The sequence below is a fragment of the Heterodontus francisci genome, chromosome 24, assembly GCF_036365525.1.
Source record: "Heterodontus francisci isolate sHetFra1 chromosome 24, sHetFra1.hap1, whole genome shotgun sequence".
NCBI classification, from domain to species: Eukaryota; Metazoa; Chordata; class Chondrichthyes; order Heterodontiformes; family Heterodontidae; genus Heterodontus; species Heterodontus francisci.
The window spans coordinates 47565528-47582266 of record NC_090394.1 but is presented as its reverse complement, the minus strand read 5'-3'; the positions used below and the strand labels follow the sequence as shown (position 1 = coordinate 47582266).

Genomic DNA, 16739 nt, shown 5'->3' with positions numbered 1-16739 from the left:
CAGCTTCACGTACCTTTATGTATAAAACAACAAATGTCTGGATTTTAATATGAAAATAGCAGACACCTGAGTCACAAAATGAGAACTAAAGGATGATTTTGCAGAGAATTTGTAGCATAGAAACCGGCCATTCAGCCGATGATTATGCTCCTCACCAGCCTCCTCCCATTCCATTTACTTCCTCTCACCCTATCAACATACCCTTCTATTCCTTTATCCCTCATGTACATATCTTGTTTCTTCTTAAATACATCTATGCTATTTGCTGGAAAGTGTCTTTTTTGGAAACTCCTTTCCTGTGTGGCTTTTCTGTCTGGAATAGGATCCACTGTTCCCATTTGCTGCAGTCAGCCATAACTGTGACAAAATGTACTGATTTTATGGGATGTAGACTTTCAGCTCTCAAGTCTCTGACAACACATCCTCTTATCGTGTAAAGCTAGACTGAAGCTCACTGGTGAAAGAATCAACCATACTCAACATGTACTAATTCTCCCAAAAGTAAAATCCAAAATTACTTTTACTAAGATTATGTCTTACACCCTTAGAAGACTTCAAATTTGAGCAGTTCTCCCCTCCAGATCCTGACTGCCGAATATTAGTGAAGGATACATTAATGTGAGACGCAATCCTGGATCACAAAAATTTGTTTCCACATGACTGTAACAGGCACTGAGAACTGTTACTCAGGAATTCATGCAGCTGTACAATTTACTAAATGCTCTTGTGATGTACATGCATTCTGTCTCCCGAAATGGAGCCTCTCCTGGGTCAGTATTTGTGTTATGTCCCAGCTTAATAGAAGTAAAACACCTGGGGGTCTTTCTGTAATTCAATGGCGGGTGCCAGTTCCTTGTATTATTGGGCATGGAGGTCTAAGGTCTGCACCATGTCAGAGGAACTCCAATGTGTGTGCCCAGCACTGGGAATTCTTTGATCAAGTGTCATTGCACACCACAAAATATATTAAATTAAAGATTGCCACATAAAGCAGCTGGAGCACCTTTTTTTTGAAATTATGCTAAAGAGGCTCTTTTTTTTAACCTCACTCCTCATCCTGCACCAAGCCATCCTTCCCCTTACCCACTGTCCCCAGGTGGAGCAACATGTCTCGCTTTATTGTATAAATGGCTGCGATCAGGGAAGGTCAGAACGCAGCCAATTTAGATATCATGCTCATGCATCAGATGGGCTCAGCCAGAACCAAAGATCCAAGTGGAACAGACAATCCTGCCACCAAAGGGGCTCATCGACACAATGGGGGTAGGTGGGAATGTGGAGTTCAGGTTACAATCAGATCAGCCATGATCTTATTGAATGGCGGAACAGGCTCAAGGGGCCGAGTGGCCTATCCCTGCTCCTACTTCGTATGTTTGCATGGAAGGTAACTTCTGTGTCCCAAGGAAGGAAGCAGATGGATTCAGCCATGCTGCTCATAAGGACATAGTCGTATAAGCTAATCACACAAAAAGACCCTGAGCTATCCAACAGAACAGATGCATTTAAGGATAATATTTAAGTGGGAGCTGTACATTAGTACATAAGGGAGAAAAGAGTAGAAGGATAAGTTGATCGGGTAACATGAAATGAGGTGGGAGGAGGCTCATTTGGAGCATAAACATCGGCATATACCTAAGAACATAAGAAATAGAAGCAGGGGTAGGCCATACGACCCCTCGAGCCTGCTCCAACATTCAATACAAACATGGCTAATCTTCTACCTCAACTTCACTTTCCCACCCGGTCCCCATATCTCTTAATTCCCTGAGAGGTCAAAAATCTATCTATCCCTGTTGGGCCAATTGGCTTATATCTTTGCATGTTAAATTCTAAGTAGTGATGGGTTGACTGACTAATGCTGTTAACTTGTCAGCTATATAGTGATTTTACCCTAAATTAACCTCATCCATTGTAACAATCACAGTCTCTGATTGCTGGTCTTATTAATACTCAGTGTCCGTTCATGCTGCTGGTGAGCTAGACGGCCTGAAATTCAAACACCAGAAGGGCGAGCTATCCAGGACCTGTGCCAGGCACTGGCACCCCACATACATTATTGAGATGAGGACATAGGCACAATTGTGGGTCAGCCTCGGGGTTCTTGACTCAGGCATCCGTTTACCACATTTGCCCCCTTTGCGCCCGAAATCTGTCAGTGACCCCAAGTCTATTAAGGTCCCCTGGTGTATAAAGATGGTAAGTCCAGTCTCCACACTCTGACGTCAAGAATAATTTCCATGCAGTTTTTAGGGGGTAATGCTAACCCACCTGACGAGAAACTGATGGAATCAGATCGGTTCCATTATACATCCTGCCCAATTTTGCTTCCCATTGAAGCCGGGCAGGTTAGATTAAAGTTACCCCCTTAGACTGATGTTCAATGAATTAAACTACAAATGTCAAAACTATGGCGCTGAACAACTCTGAATAGGTCAGAACTTCATCTCAATTACTTGGAGCGCAACTTGGATCCCAGAAGTGATGGTAAGACTTGAGTTAAAAAAAAAATCCTTTTCATGAGCAATTTTATAACTTATAACATAACTACATGAAGGCTTTTAAGACTCATGCATTGTGAAAGAAAAGATTACTAATGTTTGTGATGGTTGAATTAATCTATGAACCCATGATGATCAGCAGAAAAGAAACAAATACAATTTTCATTCGGTAAAGCATGGAAATTCTTTTCTGATCTCTGTCCAACCTCCTTAAGAATCAGATGTTTGTAATCATCAAAAGAAATACATATTTTATTTTTATAACTTATGTTCTACAGCATTCAGTGTCTGGCAGACTTTACATAATGATCTGTGATATATAAAACACTTCAGGCTGGATTTTCCCAGCCTCGTGGAGACGGGGTTGGAGGTGAGAGAGCCAGTAAAATAGGGGAGAGCCACGTTGGGACAGCTCCCTGATCCATTCTCACCGTCGGAGAATCTTCCTTGGGGTTGGCAAGAGGATCAGCTGCCCACACCACAGAGGCAGGCAGCCAATTAACGTGATTGAGATTCCAACTAAGGGCAATTTTGCGGCCTCCCCGGCAATTTGACAGCAGTGGAGCAAACCCCTCCCTGAGGCTCCCTGCCCCACTGACGGCGCCTTGAGCATGAAAGGCCAAAATCAGAGCCAATTTCAATCCAGTGGAGGGCATTCCCCTCCATCTTGATTGACCTGCCGATCCTGATATTGTTAATTTCTGCACTGCTGTGCAGGCCAGAGAGGGCACTTCCATGTTGAGGCGCCCTCTCGGTCTCCAACCTGCCTCAGCAGCACCCATCACTTCCAGCGGGGCTGCCAAGGCTCCAGAGCTGCCAGCCCTCTCAATTGGGCCTGCACCATCAAAAGCCCATCCGCTGTCTTTAATTGGACGGCGAGCGCAGCAGCGGCCAATTAGTGGGTCAGTTCCCAGAAGAATGCTGAGCCAGTCATGCTGTTGGCAAGCAGGGGGTCGGGACCCCCATTTGGTTTTGACATCAGGGTACCAAAGCCCTTGGGAAAATCCAGCTCTTCGGGTCAATGTCCATGGCAGCACAAATTAGTTATATTTCACTACTTTAGGCAAGGTGTTTTGCTGCAGGAATTTGCACTGTTTGCATGCTGTGTCAGTTTCCATGGTGCGCCACGACCAGCACGCACTCCACTGGAAAACTCTTCTAGCTTCTCAAATTATTTGCTAACCTTTTGATATTGCACTCACCCGCCGTAAGCTGGTATAGGAGGAGGGGGTGCAGCTGCACGAAATGTGTTATAAACTGTACGTCCTCGACCCCTCAGGTGTGCGCCTCGATAGGCAGCAGCTGCAGTGGCGGCTGGGTAAGGGAAGCCAGGGACTAAAAGAGATAAAACAAAACAGTTATAATGTTCCTTATTTTCCCACCAATTAATCGGCAAGATATTTCCTCCATTTAAATTTCCTCAGATGGCATTGTTTTCATTCACTTTGTTAAAAAAAAACACATATTGAGGAGGGAGCACAAAGCTGTTGAAGCTGTCCTAGATAAATGATAGGTTAAAAAAGAAGCCAATGCAAATCATAGGCAATAACATTTCCATTTATAAGATCCTGCAGCATTTCAGATAACTCCATTTAAGATTCGATAGCATTCCAAACGTTTATTTGATGGGAGAAAAATCTTTTTTTTTAAAGTCAATTGCATATTATTAAAAATCATGTTAAAATATTCAAACAAGTCAATTGTGCTACAAATCAGTATGGTGCACAGGTGAGCTTACTTGGTGTCTTAATATATCACATAATGTTTTTCAAAAGTAACAAATTTTAAAATGCATATAATACAGAAGAAATTGTACTTAGATTCTATATCCAGAAATGGATGCTGAGATGTCATTGTGTTGATAGGTTTAACAGAATCAGACAGAACATTAAAGCTTCTTCTACACAATGTATCTGCAGGTGTTGTGTGATTCATAACATATTGGCATTGAAGGCCCAGATTGTGCTGTACTGATAACCGTGATGGTGTCAACGCTCGCCATTATTACTGGGTAAAACTGACTACAACTTCTGGCATGCATAATCTAGAAGTTGCTGTCAGTGATACTTAGCTCTTTCATGTGATTCACTGTTGCAGTCTTCCCACATATCTGCACAGATATCTCTGTGATGGCAGGAATTTATACAATCCACTATTCTCACTTTATAGACAGATGAAAAAGTTAGGCCTTGTCCAATCAGGAGTACCTGAGTTTTTAATGTTATGGCAAGTAATAATTACTGCTGAACCACCTCTCAGGCCCTGAAAGAAAAGGTTGCGTTTGCTGACAACACAACCACTAGGTGGCACAGTACTAGTACATGTGCAAATGCAGCCTCTTCCACTGAAACATCATTGTCTGCGACATTCAGACAGCTGCCAGGATTAAAGATGGCACTGTTCAATTTATCACAGAAAAACAACTTCAACCTGAAAATCCCATCAAAGGTTGCCATCGCCAGCTCCATCCCACCCACCCCCAGCAGTCCTCCACTCCCTCCTGCCATTGCTTCATTTGTTATCACTTCTTGGATGTCTCCTGCTCACCTGTTTTGATTTTTGTTGACAAAGACACAAGGTCTCTGGTATGATACTGCCATTGAAATTTGGAATGTAAAGCAACTTTCTATGGGATGGTAAAGTCAACATTTACACTGTGAAGTTTATGGAGGAAATAACTCGGTGAATTTCTGACCCACCACCACCCCCGCCTCCATTCCGCAATCCCCCATTCTCACAATCTACACATTCACACTTGCTACAGCCTCGCTGTCTCCCCCCTCCCTCAGCCGCTCACTCCAAATCTCAGCACAGCTCCCCCCCTCCCCTCAGCCGAATGCTCCCCACTCCTTGCTTCCCACCACCACCCCTCCCCCCCCACCACTGCCACCACATCTCCGGCCGCTTTCTCCCCACTCCTCCAGACCTTAGCTCCACTTCCCTTCTCTCAGCCACTCGCTCCCACGTTTCATCGTTCTCTGCGCACCGCCCGCAGAATCAAGGCGGGCCGTGAAGGTGACGGGGTGACGTAGCAGCAAGTGGCCAAGAGGAGGGAAGCGGCACGGCCTAGAGCTAGCGTCTGGAGGAAGGGGTAGAAAGCGGAGAGTGAGCGGCTGGAGAGCAGGGTGGTGTGGAGGGGGCAGGAAACGAGGAGTGGGGAACAATTGGCCGAGGGGAGTGGGGGGAGCAGTGGCGATGTCTGGAGCGAACGACTGAGGGGGAGAGTGGCTGGTGGGGAGGAGGGGGTTGGGGGAGAAAGCGTCACGGCCTGGAGTGAATGGCCAAGGGGGGAGAGCGGCTACTAGGGAGGGAGACAGTAGCAGAGTGGGGGGAAGCGGGCGAGGGGAGAAAGTCGCTGATGATGTTTTCCCACGCATGCGCCAATTAGTCCTGGCAAGACATAGACTGCGCATGCGTCGCATCTCACTGAGCGCAGACCGTTTGCGCATTGCGCTGCTTGGAGTGCTCTGCTGATGTCGGCGTGCCGCTGAGTTGTCAGGAATCACTTTGGAAAAAAATAAGTTTATTAGTATGGAGTCTCATTCCCTCAGAAGAAAATTAATGTTAAGATTTTTTTTTTGAAATGGCATTTTTTGTTTCTTTTTTTTCTGTTTTAGGACATATAGTCCCTCCAGTCTGGTCAGCCAATCAATGATATCATGAATGATTTGTGACCTAACTCCATGTACCTGTCTTTGCCCCATATCCATTAATAACTTTGGATAACAAAAATCTATCAATAGTAGATTTAAAATTGACAATTGATCTAGCATCAACTGACATTTGTGGAAGACAGTTCCAAACTTCTACCACTCAGTGTCGATGTGTTTTGTAATTTCACTCTAGTCCTGAATTCTCCAACCAGTGGAAATAGATTCTCTCTATCTAGCCTAACTGTTCTCCTTAATAACTTGAAAACTTCAATCAAATCACCCTTACATTCTAAATTCCAGGGAATACAACTCTACCTTGTGTAATCTCTCTCCATAATTTAACCCTTTGAATCAGATATCATTTTGGTAAACATAAGCTGCATTCCCACCAAGGCCCATATATTCTTCCTGAGGTGTGGTGCCAGAATTTCACTCAGTACTCCAGGTGTGGTCTAAGCAGGGCTTTGAATTGCTGAAACATGACTTCTACTCCCTTGTATTCTAGTCCCCTAGATATAAAGACCAGTATTCCATTAGCCTTTTTGACTATTTTCTGTACCTGTTCATGACATTTGAATGATCCATGTACCTGGCCACCCAAGTCTTATTTGACTTCCACTGTTTCAAGCTTTTCACCATTTAAAAAGTACCCTGTTCTATCCTTTTTAGGTGCAAAATGGATGACCTCACTTTTGTGTAGGTTGAAATCCATTTGCCGTATGCCCATTCACTTAATCTATCTATCTCATTTTGCCTTTTTATGCTTCCAGCTACACTGCTTACTATGTCACCTATCATTGTGCCATTGGCAAATTTGGATGTGTGACCTTCAATCCCATCACTTAAGTCATTCATAAATATAGTGAATAGTTGAGGCCCCAGCACAGATCTCTGTGGTATATCACTAGTCGGATGCTGCCAATCAGAGTACCTGCCATTATCCCTACTCTCTGTCCCCTGCCACTCAGCCAATTTCCGAACCAGGTCTTAATTTGCCTTAATTCCATGACTTTTGACTTTAGCTAACATCCCTTTATGAGGACCTTATCAAATGCCTTCTGGAAGTCCATGTAAGTAACATCCATTTACATTCCCTTCCCCACTATCTTGTCACCTCTTCAAAAAATTCCATCAGGGTTGTTACGCATCACCTACCCTTTACAAATCCAGGAAATTAGAAAAGCAAAGCGAGGACATGAAAAATTATTGGCAGGTAAAATCAAGGAAAACCCGAAGATGTTTTATCAGTACATTAAGAGCAAGAGGATAACTAAGGAAAGGGTAGAGGCTATCAGAGATGTACAGGGGAATGTATGTGTGGATGTATGTGTGGATGCAGAAGATGTGGGCAGGGTTCTTAATGAGTTTTTTGTCTTTGTCTTCACAAAGGAGAGGGTTGCTGTAGACATTGTAGTTAAAGAGGAGCGCAAAATATTAGATAAGATAAGCATAATGAGAGAGGAGGTGCTTGAGGGTCTGACATCTCTGAAAGTGGATAACTCATCAGGACTGGATGGATTGCATCCCAGGTGGTTAAAGAAAGCCAGGGAGAAAATAGCAGATGTGCTGAGGATCCTCAGATTCTCACTGGATACAGGTGAGGTACCAGATGATTGGAGGTCTGTGAACGTTCTACCATTGTTTAAAAAGGGTGCGAGGATAAGTCAAATAATTATTGGCCAGTCAGTCTCACCTCGGTCGGTAAATTGTTAGAATCTATTCTTAGGGACAGGATAAACTATCACTTAGAATGGCACGGATTTATCAGGGATAGTCAGCATGGATTTGTTAAGGGAAGGTCATGTCTTACTAACTTAATTGAGTTTTTTGAGGAAGTAACAAGGAGGATTGATGAGGGTGGTGCAGTGGATGTGGTTTACATGGATTTTAGTAAGACATTTGACAAGGGCCCGCATGGCAGACTGGTCAGTAAAATGAAAGCCCATGGGATACAGGGGAAGGTGGCAGGTTGAATCCAGAATTGGCTCAGGGATATTTTTGCGAATGGAAAGCTGTTTCCAGTGGTGTTCCACAGAGCTCAGTGTTGGGTCCCTTGCTGTTTGTGGTATATATTAATGATTTGGACTTAAATGTGGGAGGCATGATTGGGAAATTTGCTGATGACACAAAAATTGTCCGTGTAGTTAATAGTGAGGAGAAAAGCCGTGGACTCTAGAATTACATCAATGGTTTGGTTAAGTGGGTGGAAATGTGGCAAATGGAATTCAATCCAGAGAAGTGTGAGATATTGCATTTGGGAAGGGCAAATAAAGCAAGGGAATACACAATAAATGGGAGGATATTGAGAGGTGTAGAAGAATGGGCGGCACAGTGGCGCAGTGGTTAGCACCGCAGCCTCACAGCTCCAGGGACCCGGGTTCAATTCCGGGTACTGCCTGTGTGGAGTTTGCAAGTTCTCCCTGTGTCTGCGTGGGTTTTCTCCGGGTGCTCCGGTTTCCTCCCACAAGCCAAAAGACTTGCAGGTTGATAGGTAAATTGGCCATTATAAATTGTCACTAGGTGGTAGGGAAATAATGGGACAGGTGGGGATGTTTGGTAGGAATATGGGATTAGTGTAGGATTAGAATAAATGGGTGGTTGATGTTCGGCACAGACTCGGTGGGCCGAAGGGCCTGTTTCAGTGCTGTATCTCTAATCTAATCTAATCTAAGTGAGAGACCTTGGAGTGCATGTACACAGGTCCCTGAAGGTGGCAGGACAGGTAGATAGATTGGTGAAGAAGGCATACAGATTGCTTTCCTTTATTGGCTGAGGTGTAGAGTAGAAATGCAGGGATGTGACGGTGGAGCTGTATAAAACGCTGGTTAGGCCACAGCTGGAGTATTGCGTGCAGTTCTGGTCACCACATTACAAAAAGAACAAAGAACATAATTGCTCTGGAGAGAGTACAGAGGAGATTTACAAGAATATTGCCTGGGCTTTAAGGTTGCAGCTATGAAGAAAGATTGGATAGGCTAGGGTTGTTCTCCCTAGAACTGAGGAGGCTGAGGGGTGACTTGATTGAAGCATACAAAATTATGAGGGGCCTAGATAGAGTGGACAGGAAGGACCTGTTTTCCCTGGCGGGGAAATCAGTTACCAGGGGACACAGATTTAAGATGAGTGGTAGAAGGATTGGAGGGGACATGAGGGAAAACTGTTTCACCCAGAGGCTGGTGGGTATCTGGAATTTGCTGCCAGGAATGGTGGTGGAGGCAGAAACCCTGAGCTCATTTAAAAGGTACCTGGACATGTACCTGAAGTGCTGTAATTGCAGGGCTATGGACCAGCTGCTGGAAGGTGGGATCAGTTTGGGTGGCTAGTTTTGTCAGCTGGCATGGACATGATGGGCTGAATGGCCTCTTTCTGTGCTGTACTTTTTCTACGGTTCTATGCCTCTCTCTGACTAGCTGAAAATGGTGTTCAGGCACCCTATCAGTTATAGACCCTAGTAATTTCTCAGCAACAGATACTAACCTGATCTATAATGCCTTGGCTTCCCTCTCACCTTTCTTAAATAGCAGAGCGACATGAGTAATTTTCCAATCTAAAGGAACAGTTCCTAAATCAAGTGAACTTTGGAATATTATGATTAGAGCATCTGCAATTTACTGACTTACTTCCTTTAAAACCCTGGAACGGAAACCATCTGGGGATTTGTCACTCTTTAGTGCCATTACTTTTTCATTATTGTTATTTTTCTTATGATAATTTTACTGAGTCCATGTCCCTGATTCAATATTAGTTTCCTTGGGTTTTCCAGCATGCTGGCTTTTTCCTCAACTGTAAGCACTGATGCAAAGTAATGTTTCAGCATGTCCACGGTTTCCTTACTTTCATATCACCATTACCAGCTTTTAAGTGGCCACATTGCTCCTGACTACCCTCTTTTTCCTAATATAATTGTAAACATTTTTTGTGTTGATTTTGATATGCCCTGCAAATTTCTTTTCATATTCCCTTTTTCTAGCTCTTACTATCTTTACTGTCACCTTGTACTGTTCCTTTTGTTTGTCTTTTATGTCTTTCTCTTACTCTCCTGTGTATGACCCAATCTTTATTTTGCTTCCTGTAAAGTGATTTAAATGCAATTTATATTTCCTGTGTTTTACTTCCTTCTTTGCAGTCTACTTGTCTCTGTGAGGATTCTTCAATCAAATTGGTTGTCCCACTCACAGACATCACAGATACCCTGTTGAGGGCACCGAATTCCAAGAGACGTCTGATGACTGAAAGTCTTCACTGACAATCCCGCTAAAAGTGTGTGGGCAACTATATGCAAGGTGAATGGCGAATGCTGCTCCTTCACTGCCCAGCTAAAGCCAGGCCATTGCCATTCAACAAATGTAACCTTTTTGCATCATAATGTAAAGTAATTTACAGAATAATACGCTCAATCCTGATTGTTTCTTTTGTGCCAGGAATTGTGGAACTCGAATTAAAATGGTAGGTAAGGATAATTTATTCTATGCTTAAACACTTGTAGTTAGTCGATAGGTGTATGTAAGAACAATAGAAATATTGTTTGATAGGTCAGTCTCTGTGTACACACACATATAATATATATATATAAAAAATATTACAGCAAAATATCCCCAAGTTAAAATGAAACTAGTTCCTTCAGAACTTTAACATAGGGGACCAGAGATTATTTTAATCAAACATTAAGTAATATAATGGCTTCTTTGATATGATTGGTGATAAGGAACTTTAATTGAAAATTATTTGCATGATATTAGCACCCGAGCAAACATTTTGATAACTCTGCAATAAGTTACATCTCAATGTTATAGAGAGTGGGTAGCACCACTGCTTTTTTTGGAGAAGCCTTAGAGAAATATTGAGACTCTAAGAATTTGTCACGTCAAAAAATAATGGGCTGGATTCCATGAGCCCGCTGCCGATCTCGGCGGTGAGCTCAAAAACTGGCGGCCTGCCCCTGCGGGCCAAGCGCAGCGGCTCATTTAAAAATATTCGGGGTGGCCCAAATGCCGCGCCCCCACCCCCCGCCCCTCCTGCGCCCGCAATCACGTGGCGGGGGCGGGCTGTCCGGCCCCGGCAATGGTGTCAGCTGCCTGTGTGCAGGGGCGCTGGCACCATTTTTAAAGGGCAGCCAGTCCTGCTGGCTTATTTAAATATTTAAAGAAACATACACCAAAATTAAATAAATACATTTCTTTTGCCCCTTTCCCACCCCCCCAATACCAATTACAATAACTATTTGCCCTCACCCCCCCCCGAAACACCTTTTACATCTGAACTTCCCCTCCCCCCACAAAAAGCACAAAGTTTAAGGTTAAACCCTTCCCACCATCCCCTGCACCCATTACGTGTATTTGAACCCAGTCCCTTCCCCCCCACACTAACAAACTTATCTCCTCCCCCCTCCCCACCAGTGTTGGACCTTGGTTCCCTGGGGACGGAGGTCTGAAGGCGCCGGAGTGCCAGCCGTCGCACCAAAGAGTGCGGCGGGCCCTCAAGTTCTAAGGTAAGTGTATGTAAATTAATTCATTTTATTGAATTGAATATTCAAATTGTGGTCCCATCACCCAGCGGCAGGGGGCCACCATGGAGCGTTGCCACCGCCTGGATGATCAGGCTGGGCCCTGCCGGTGTCAAGGTCTGTGGCGGGCCTCATCTGGAGCCATCTTCACATCCCCCCCTCCAGGGGGCACAATGTCGAGGACTTCTTAAAATCCAGCCCAGTGTATTATTTTGATCACAATTAATTCACACTCTCATCATTAAAGAAGATTTAGCTCTATAAATTGGAGGTTTGTTTTGTTGAACTGCATTGTAGGGAATTCTTTTCAGAGCCTCTGGAAGTTTCCAGCAAACTTAGATTCTTCGTAGGAAGACATTCCAGAGCCTTAAAATCACTTAGGACTGATTACTGTCCAGAAATGTCGCTTGAAAATAGTGAAGTTAAATCTTTGAACATATCATTTCTTTGTACAGGTACAAGTAAAATAAGTGTTGTAATAATGTTAGCCCATCCATGTTTGTTTGATTGTACAATATTTCCATATTGTGACGGAAACCAGACATGCCAAATGGAAACATATCAATTTTGTCATATGGAACACTATTTGAACTTTTATTGGACATTGAACATATCTTGTTTAAAAAGACCACAGATCTGAATGGCTGAAAACATGGCTGTACATTTGCATTCTGAGAGACAGTTGCAGAGAGACAATGGCTCACTGATTCAATTAACGAGATGGGCTTTGTCAATAGTGATGATCAAAAGACATTGAGAGCCATTGTCTGTGTAAGAACCAGCACTCCACCACCACCTCCACCCCCCCTCCCACCCCCCCCCCCCCACCCCCCACCCCACTGAGTGTGGCTGGAGAACTTTTGAAATCAACAATCCTCGCAGACGAAGAGGTTTCAAATGAAGAGTTGGTCACATGATTAACATGCTGGCCAACCTGGGGACTTTTGAATTGTGCCACACAGAAAGGGTGACTGCAATTCAACTTCAAGAAGAAAGCACCGCTCTCTCTCTCTTCAGCAAAGTTCCAGTGACCCACGGAAGCAGCTTAAGCCTCAACACAGAGGACCTCTTCAGCCTTCTGGTACCAGCAAAACAAATTTGAAAGTGTGCACTGGGCTCCAGCAAGAACTGTAAGACTTAATTGCAATCAAAGACTTTACAGCAAAGCCAAAAACAGTAACTGAATTCCATCCTACTCCAAACCCTCCCCCTTTAATTCTTTTTCCTCCTCTGTATCTATTTATGTGTGTGTTTATCTTGTATGCATACTAGCGTGGTTGCATCGGGTATTTTTTAATAATTTTAACTGAGTTAGCTTGTTAAGGTTAATAAACTTACACCTTTCTTGTAAAAACCTAAGACAGCCTGTCTGATTGGTTTATTTACAATTACAATGAGTAAAATTCACTGAGGTGAAGCTAAAAACACTGTGTTTTAAAGGTTAAACCCTGTTACAGCCAAACGAGGAAAGGGGCCAGAGGGGAGCCTGAGACCCCTTCCTCACCCGGTCATAACAATATTCAAATTGACAGGAGCCTAGTGGGAATCCTACATAAATTCCAAAATGCTCATGTAGGTGAGGCTGACTCATGAAAAGCCTGGTATAACTATTGGAAAGGAAAATGCCATTAAAAAGGCTGAACCATAACAGTAAAATATCATAAACCACTTGAAAAACAAAAAAGGAAACAATTCACACAATCCACTCTTACACAGAGCCTCTAAAATAGCAGTACTATTCTGCATGATTGAAAACTGGCTTGTATAACTGGATTTTATCAATTTTCCAGATATGTCATGACTCTCAGCAAGTCAGTGCAGTGATTCAAACCAAAGAATTATCCTACAATGAACCATTTTACAGATTGACTTACAATATGACAGTAGAGATTTTGAAGCCTTATTAGGATACAGAAGCAGTTACTAAGAGATTTTTTTGGTATTATTGGCAGAATACAATGAAGACAGTTGAACCCAAATCTTCCGGTAACAGATAAAGCATGGAATAGTTTATTGTTCCTTCTTATTTTTTCAACTAACTAAGACATAGAGGTAGATTTTTGTCTTCATTGCCTGGGCAGTAGTCTGGCAGAGTGGATCGCCCACCCTTTATTGAATTTATAAAACAGAGCAAAACACTCACCAAATTATTGGGACAAATAACTACATATTGTATATTCTCCATCAATTATGTTTAACAGTTTCTTTAACAAGTAGTTTTCTAGTTTTGATGCTCATTACTATATAACCACTGACCACCTCCAGGCGCGTATCCATTGTCTCTCGAGATAAGGAGGCCCAAAAGAACTATATATGCTATATTTCTAACATCTTCATCAGAAAATAACAACTCAAATAATCTGTTTGATTTATTCAATATATAATACAACACATAATTTTGTGATTGCTTTCAGAGCAAATGGTATAATCCCTGACGAATGCAGGAAAATGTGTAAGCTGAAAAGGCACTTAGGAATTTACAGAGAACATACTTGCATGCCAAAAAAAATTGTAGATTAGTACATTTGAATGAATAATTTGAATTAAATATGCTAAATGATTGAACGATTTAATTAATTGTAAACAACAAAACAATTGCATTGAGGTGATGAAAGCCTGCAACCACTTTGCCCTCCCCTGCTCCTGTCTATAGTCTGGAGCAATACGCTCTTGGCTACTTTTGTTTTGACGAATGGCCCACCTGTTAGAATCCACAAGCACATATGGAATCTGTCGTATTACCCACTCTCCTCCACCTTGTGCATTATGCCTTTCAGAGCTCCTGTGTTTACAGGAGGCATGGACTGAAGGTAAGTCAGTATGTTAAATCATTTATAAGTTTATAATCATTGAGCATCATTAAACGACATGTTCATAAGTTATGTTTGTGCAATTCTTCCAAATAATTGAATATGTAGTTTTTTCAGCTTTGAAGGGGCTCATTTCTTCTTCAATGTAGATTATTATATAAAGTTATTATCACAAAATATCATAAAATAGAATTTGGGAAAGATTAACATCACAGAACAACACTGTTGCAAAAGTAGATATCCATCTGTGTTAAATGTCCGACATGTATATGGTATTGTTAGAAACAGCACAGAAGGAGCTAACATGCAAGGTTACACAAAATATGTTTCAACAGAAAAACTATTAGCTTAAATCAGACAGTTTGGCGACAATCAATTCCACAAAATGCAATCTTTTACATCTAACACAATCAGTTGCCTGAAATTTTCATTTTGAATTGACCAAAGCCATTACAAGAAATCAAAACATATCTGTTATGTCAAAGATTGGAGTTCCATACAATGATAATGCACGGCTGTTTGATCGAATGTAATTATGAGAGATGCAGTCAATGACTGCTTTTGTCTCCATATAACTACAAAGCTAGTCCTATGCCACTATGACACACACAGAATCAAGCCCAGACTGGGGCATTGGTTTGCATTTCAGCTGCATCTGAGACCTTTGTGTAGATGATAGAGTAACTGATCAGCTGTAGCCACCCCACCACCCACCCCCCCATCCTCCTTAAAGGACAGGTGATTGGAGGTCCCTTACTGCAGAATTATTTATTTATTTATTTAGCGATACAGCACTGAAACAGGCCCTTCAGCCCACCGAGTCTGTGCTGACCAACAACCACCCATTTATACTAACCCTGCAGTAATCCCATATTCCCTATCACCTACCTACACTAGGGGCAATTTACAATGGCCAATTTACCTATCAACCTGCAAGTCTTTGGCTGTGGGAGGAAACCGGAGCACCCGGCGAAAACACACGCAGTCACAGGGAGAACTTGCAAACTCCGCACAGGCAGTACCCAGAATTGAACCCGGGTCCCTGGAGCTGTGAGGCTGCGGTGCTAACCACTGCGCCACTGTGCCGAACTTGGCTTTGGATCCGCGAACTCACTTACGCACATCGGGACCCTATGAGCTGCAGGTCCTTCAGTGCGCCCTTCTTCTCTTTGTACGCCTGCCACAGGTCCGGGTCTGCGACTTTCACAGCCAACAGTGAGCTAAAAGGTACAGTTTTAAAGGGGGTGCAAGAACAAAGAGCCTTGAGGTGTTTGTGCACAAATCTTTGAAGGTAGCAGGACAGGTTAACAAAGCAATTAATAAAGCATATGAGATCCTGGGCCTTATTAATAGAGGCATACAGTACAAAAGCCTGGAAGTTATGCTAAACTTATATAAAACATTAGTTTGGTGCCAACTGGCGTATTGTGTCCAATTCTGGGCACCACACTTTAGGAAGGATTTGAAGCAGGGGGTTGGCAACGTGTCCATATACAGACACCAGTGTCCGTGATAAAAGATTCCGTGACTGGTAATTTCAGGGATGTGAAATTTCCCATGGGCTTCTTCAGACCGGCTTGTAAAAAAAATCGCAAGTGTCAGTTTCGCAGCTGACAGGTGCTGAGAGAGGGAACAGCAGTTCCTGATCTTCGGATAGATTCAGGTTTTCCCGCGGGTTCCAATTTTTTTTTTAAAGCCCGCTGGAAAACCTGAATCTGTCCGAAGTTCAGAAACCACTGTTCCCACTCTCAGCAATGGTAAGAGAGAAAGAGGGGGGTGAAAGTGGGGGGTGGGGGGGAAGAGAGAGAGAGAGAAAGAGGGGGGAGAGACTGAGTGGGGAAAGAGGGAGAAAGAGAGAGAGAGATGGGCGAGGAGGGCAAGAGAGAGGAGGGGGGGAGGGGAGGGCAGAGAGAAGGGAGGAAAGAGGGAAGGACAGAGAGGGGGAGGTGAGAGAGAGGGGGAGAGAGGGGGGGAGAGAGGGGGGGGAGAGGGGGTGAGGGAGAGAGGTGTGAGAGAGAGGGGAAGCGAGCAGGGAGAGAGAGAGTGGGGAGAGAGAGAGGGCGAGGAGGGAGAGAGCGAGGAGGGAGGGAGAGAGAGAGACGGGCAAGGAGGGGAAGAGAGAGGAGAGAGAGAGGGGTGAGGGAGAAGAGAGAGAGAGGGCAGGGGAAGTGCGAAAGAAGGGAGGAGGGGGGAGGAGAGGGTGGAGATGGGAGAGAGAGAGAGGGGAAAGGGAGAGGGGAGAAAGAGAGGGGGGAAGGGGGGGTGAGGGACAGAG

General features: G+C 43.6%; 1 protein-coding gene across 12 annotated transcripts in view; it reads right to left on the bottom strand.

Moving 5' to 3' along the window:
• Positions 1-16739, bottom strand: part of rbfox1 (RNA binding fox-1 homolog 1) — a 1351350-nt gene that overhangs the window by 44689 nt on the left and 1289922 nt on the right. For all 12 annotated transcript variants that reach the window (XM_068056115.1, XM_068056118.1, XM_068056113.1 and 9 more), the window contains one exon: positions 3701-3833. In XM_068056115.1, coding sequence (XP_067912216.1) covers positions 3701-3833 — 133 coding nt within the window. The remainder of the gene's footprint in view (positions 1-3700; positions 3834-16739) is intronic.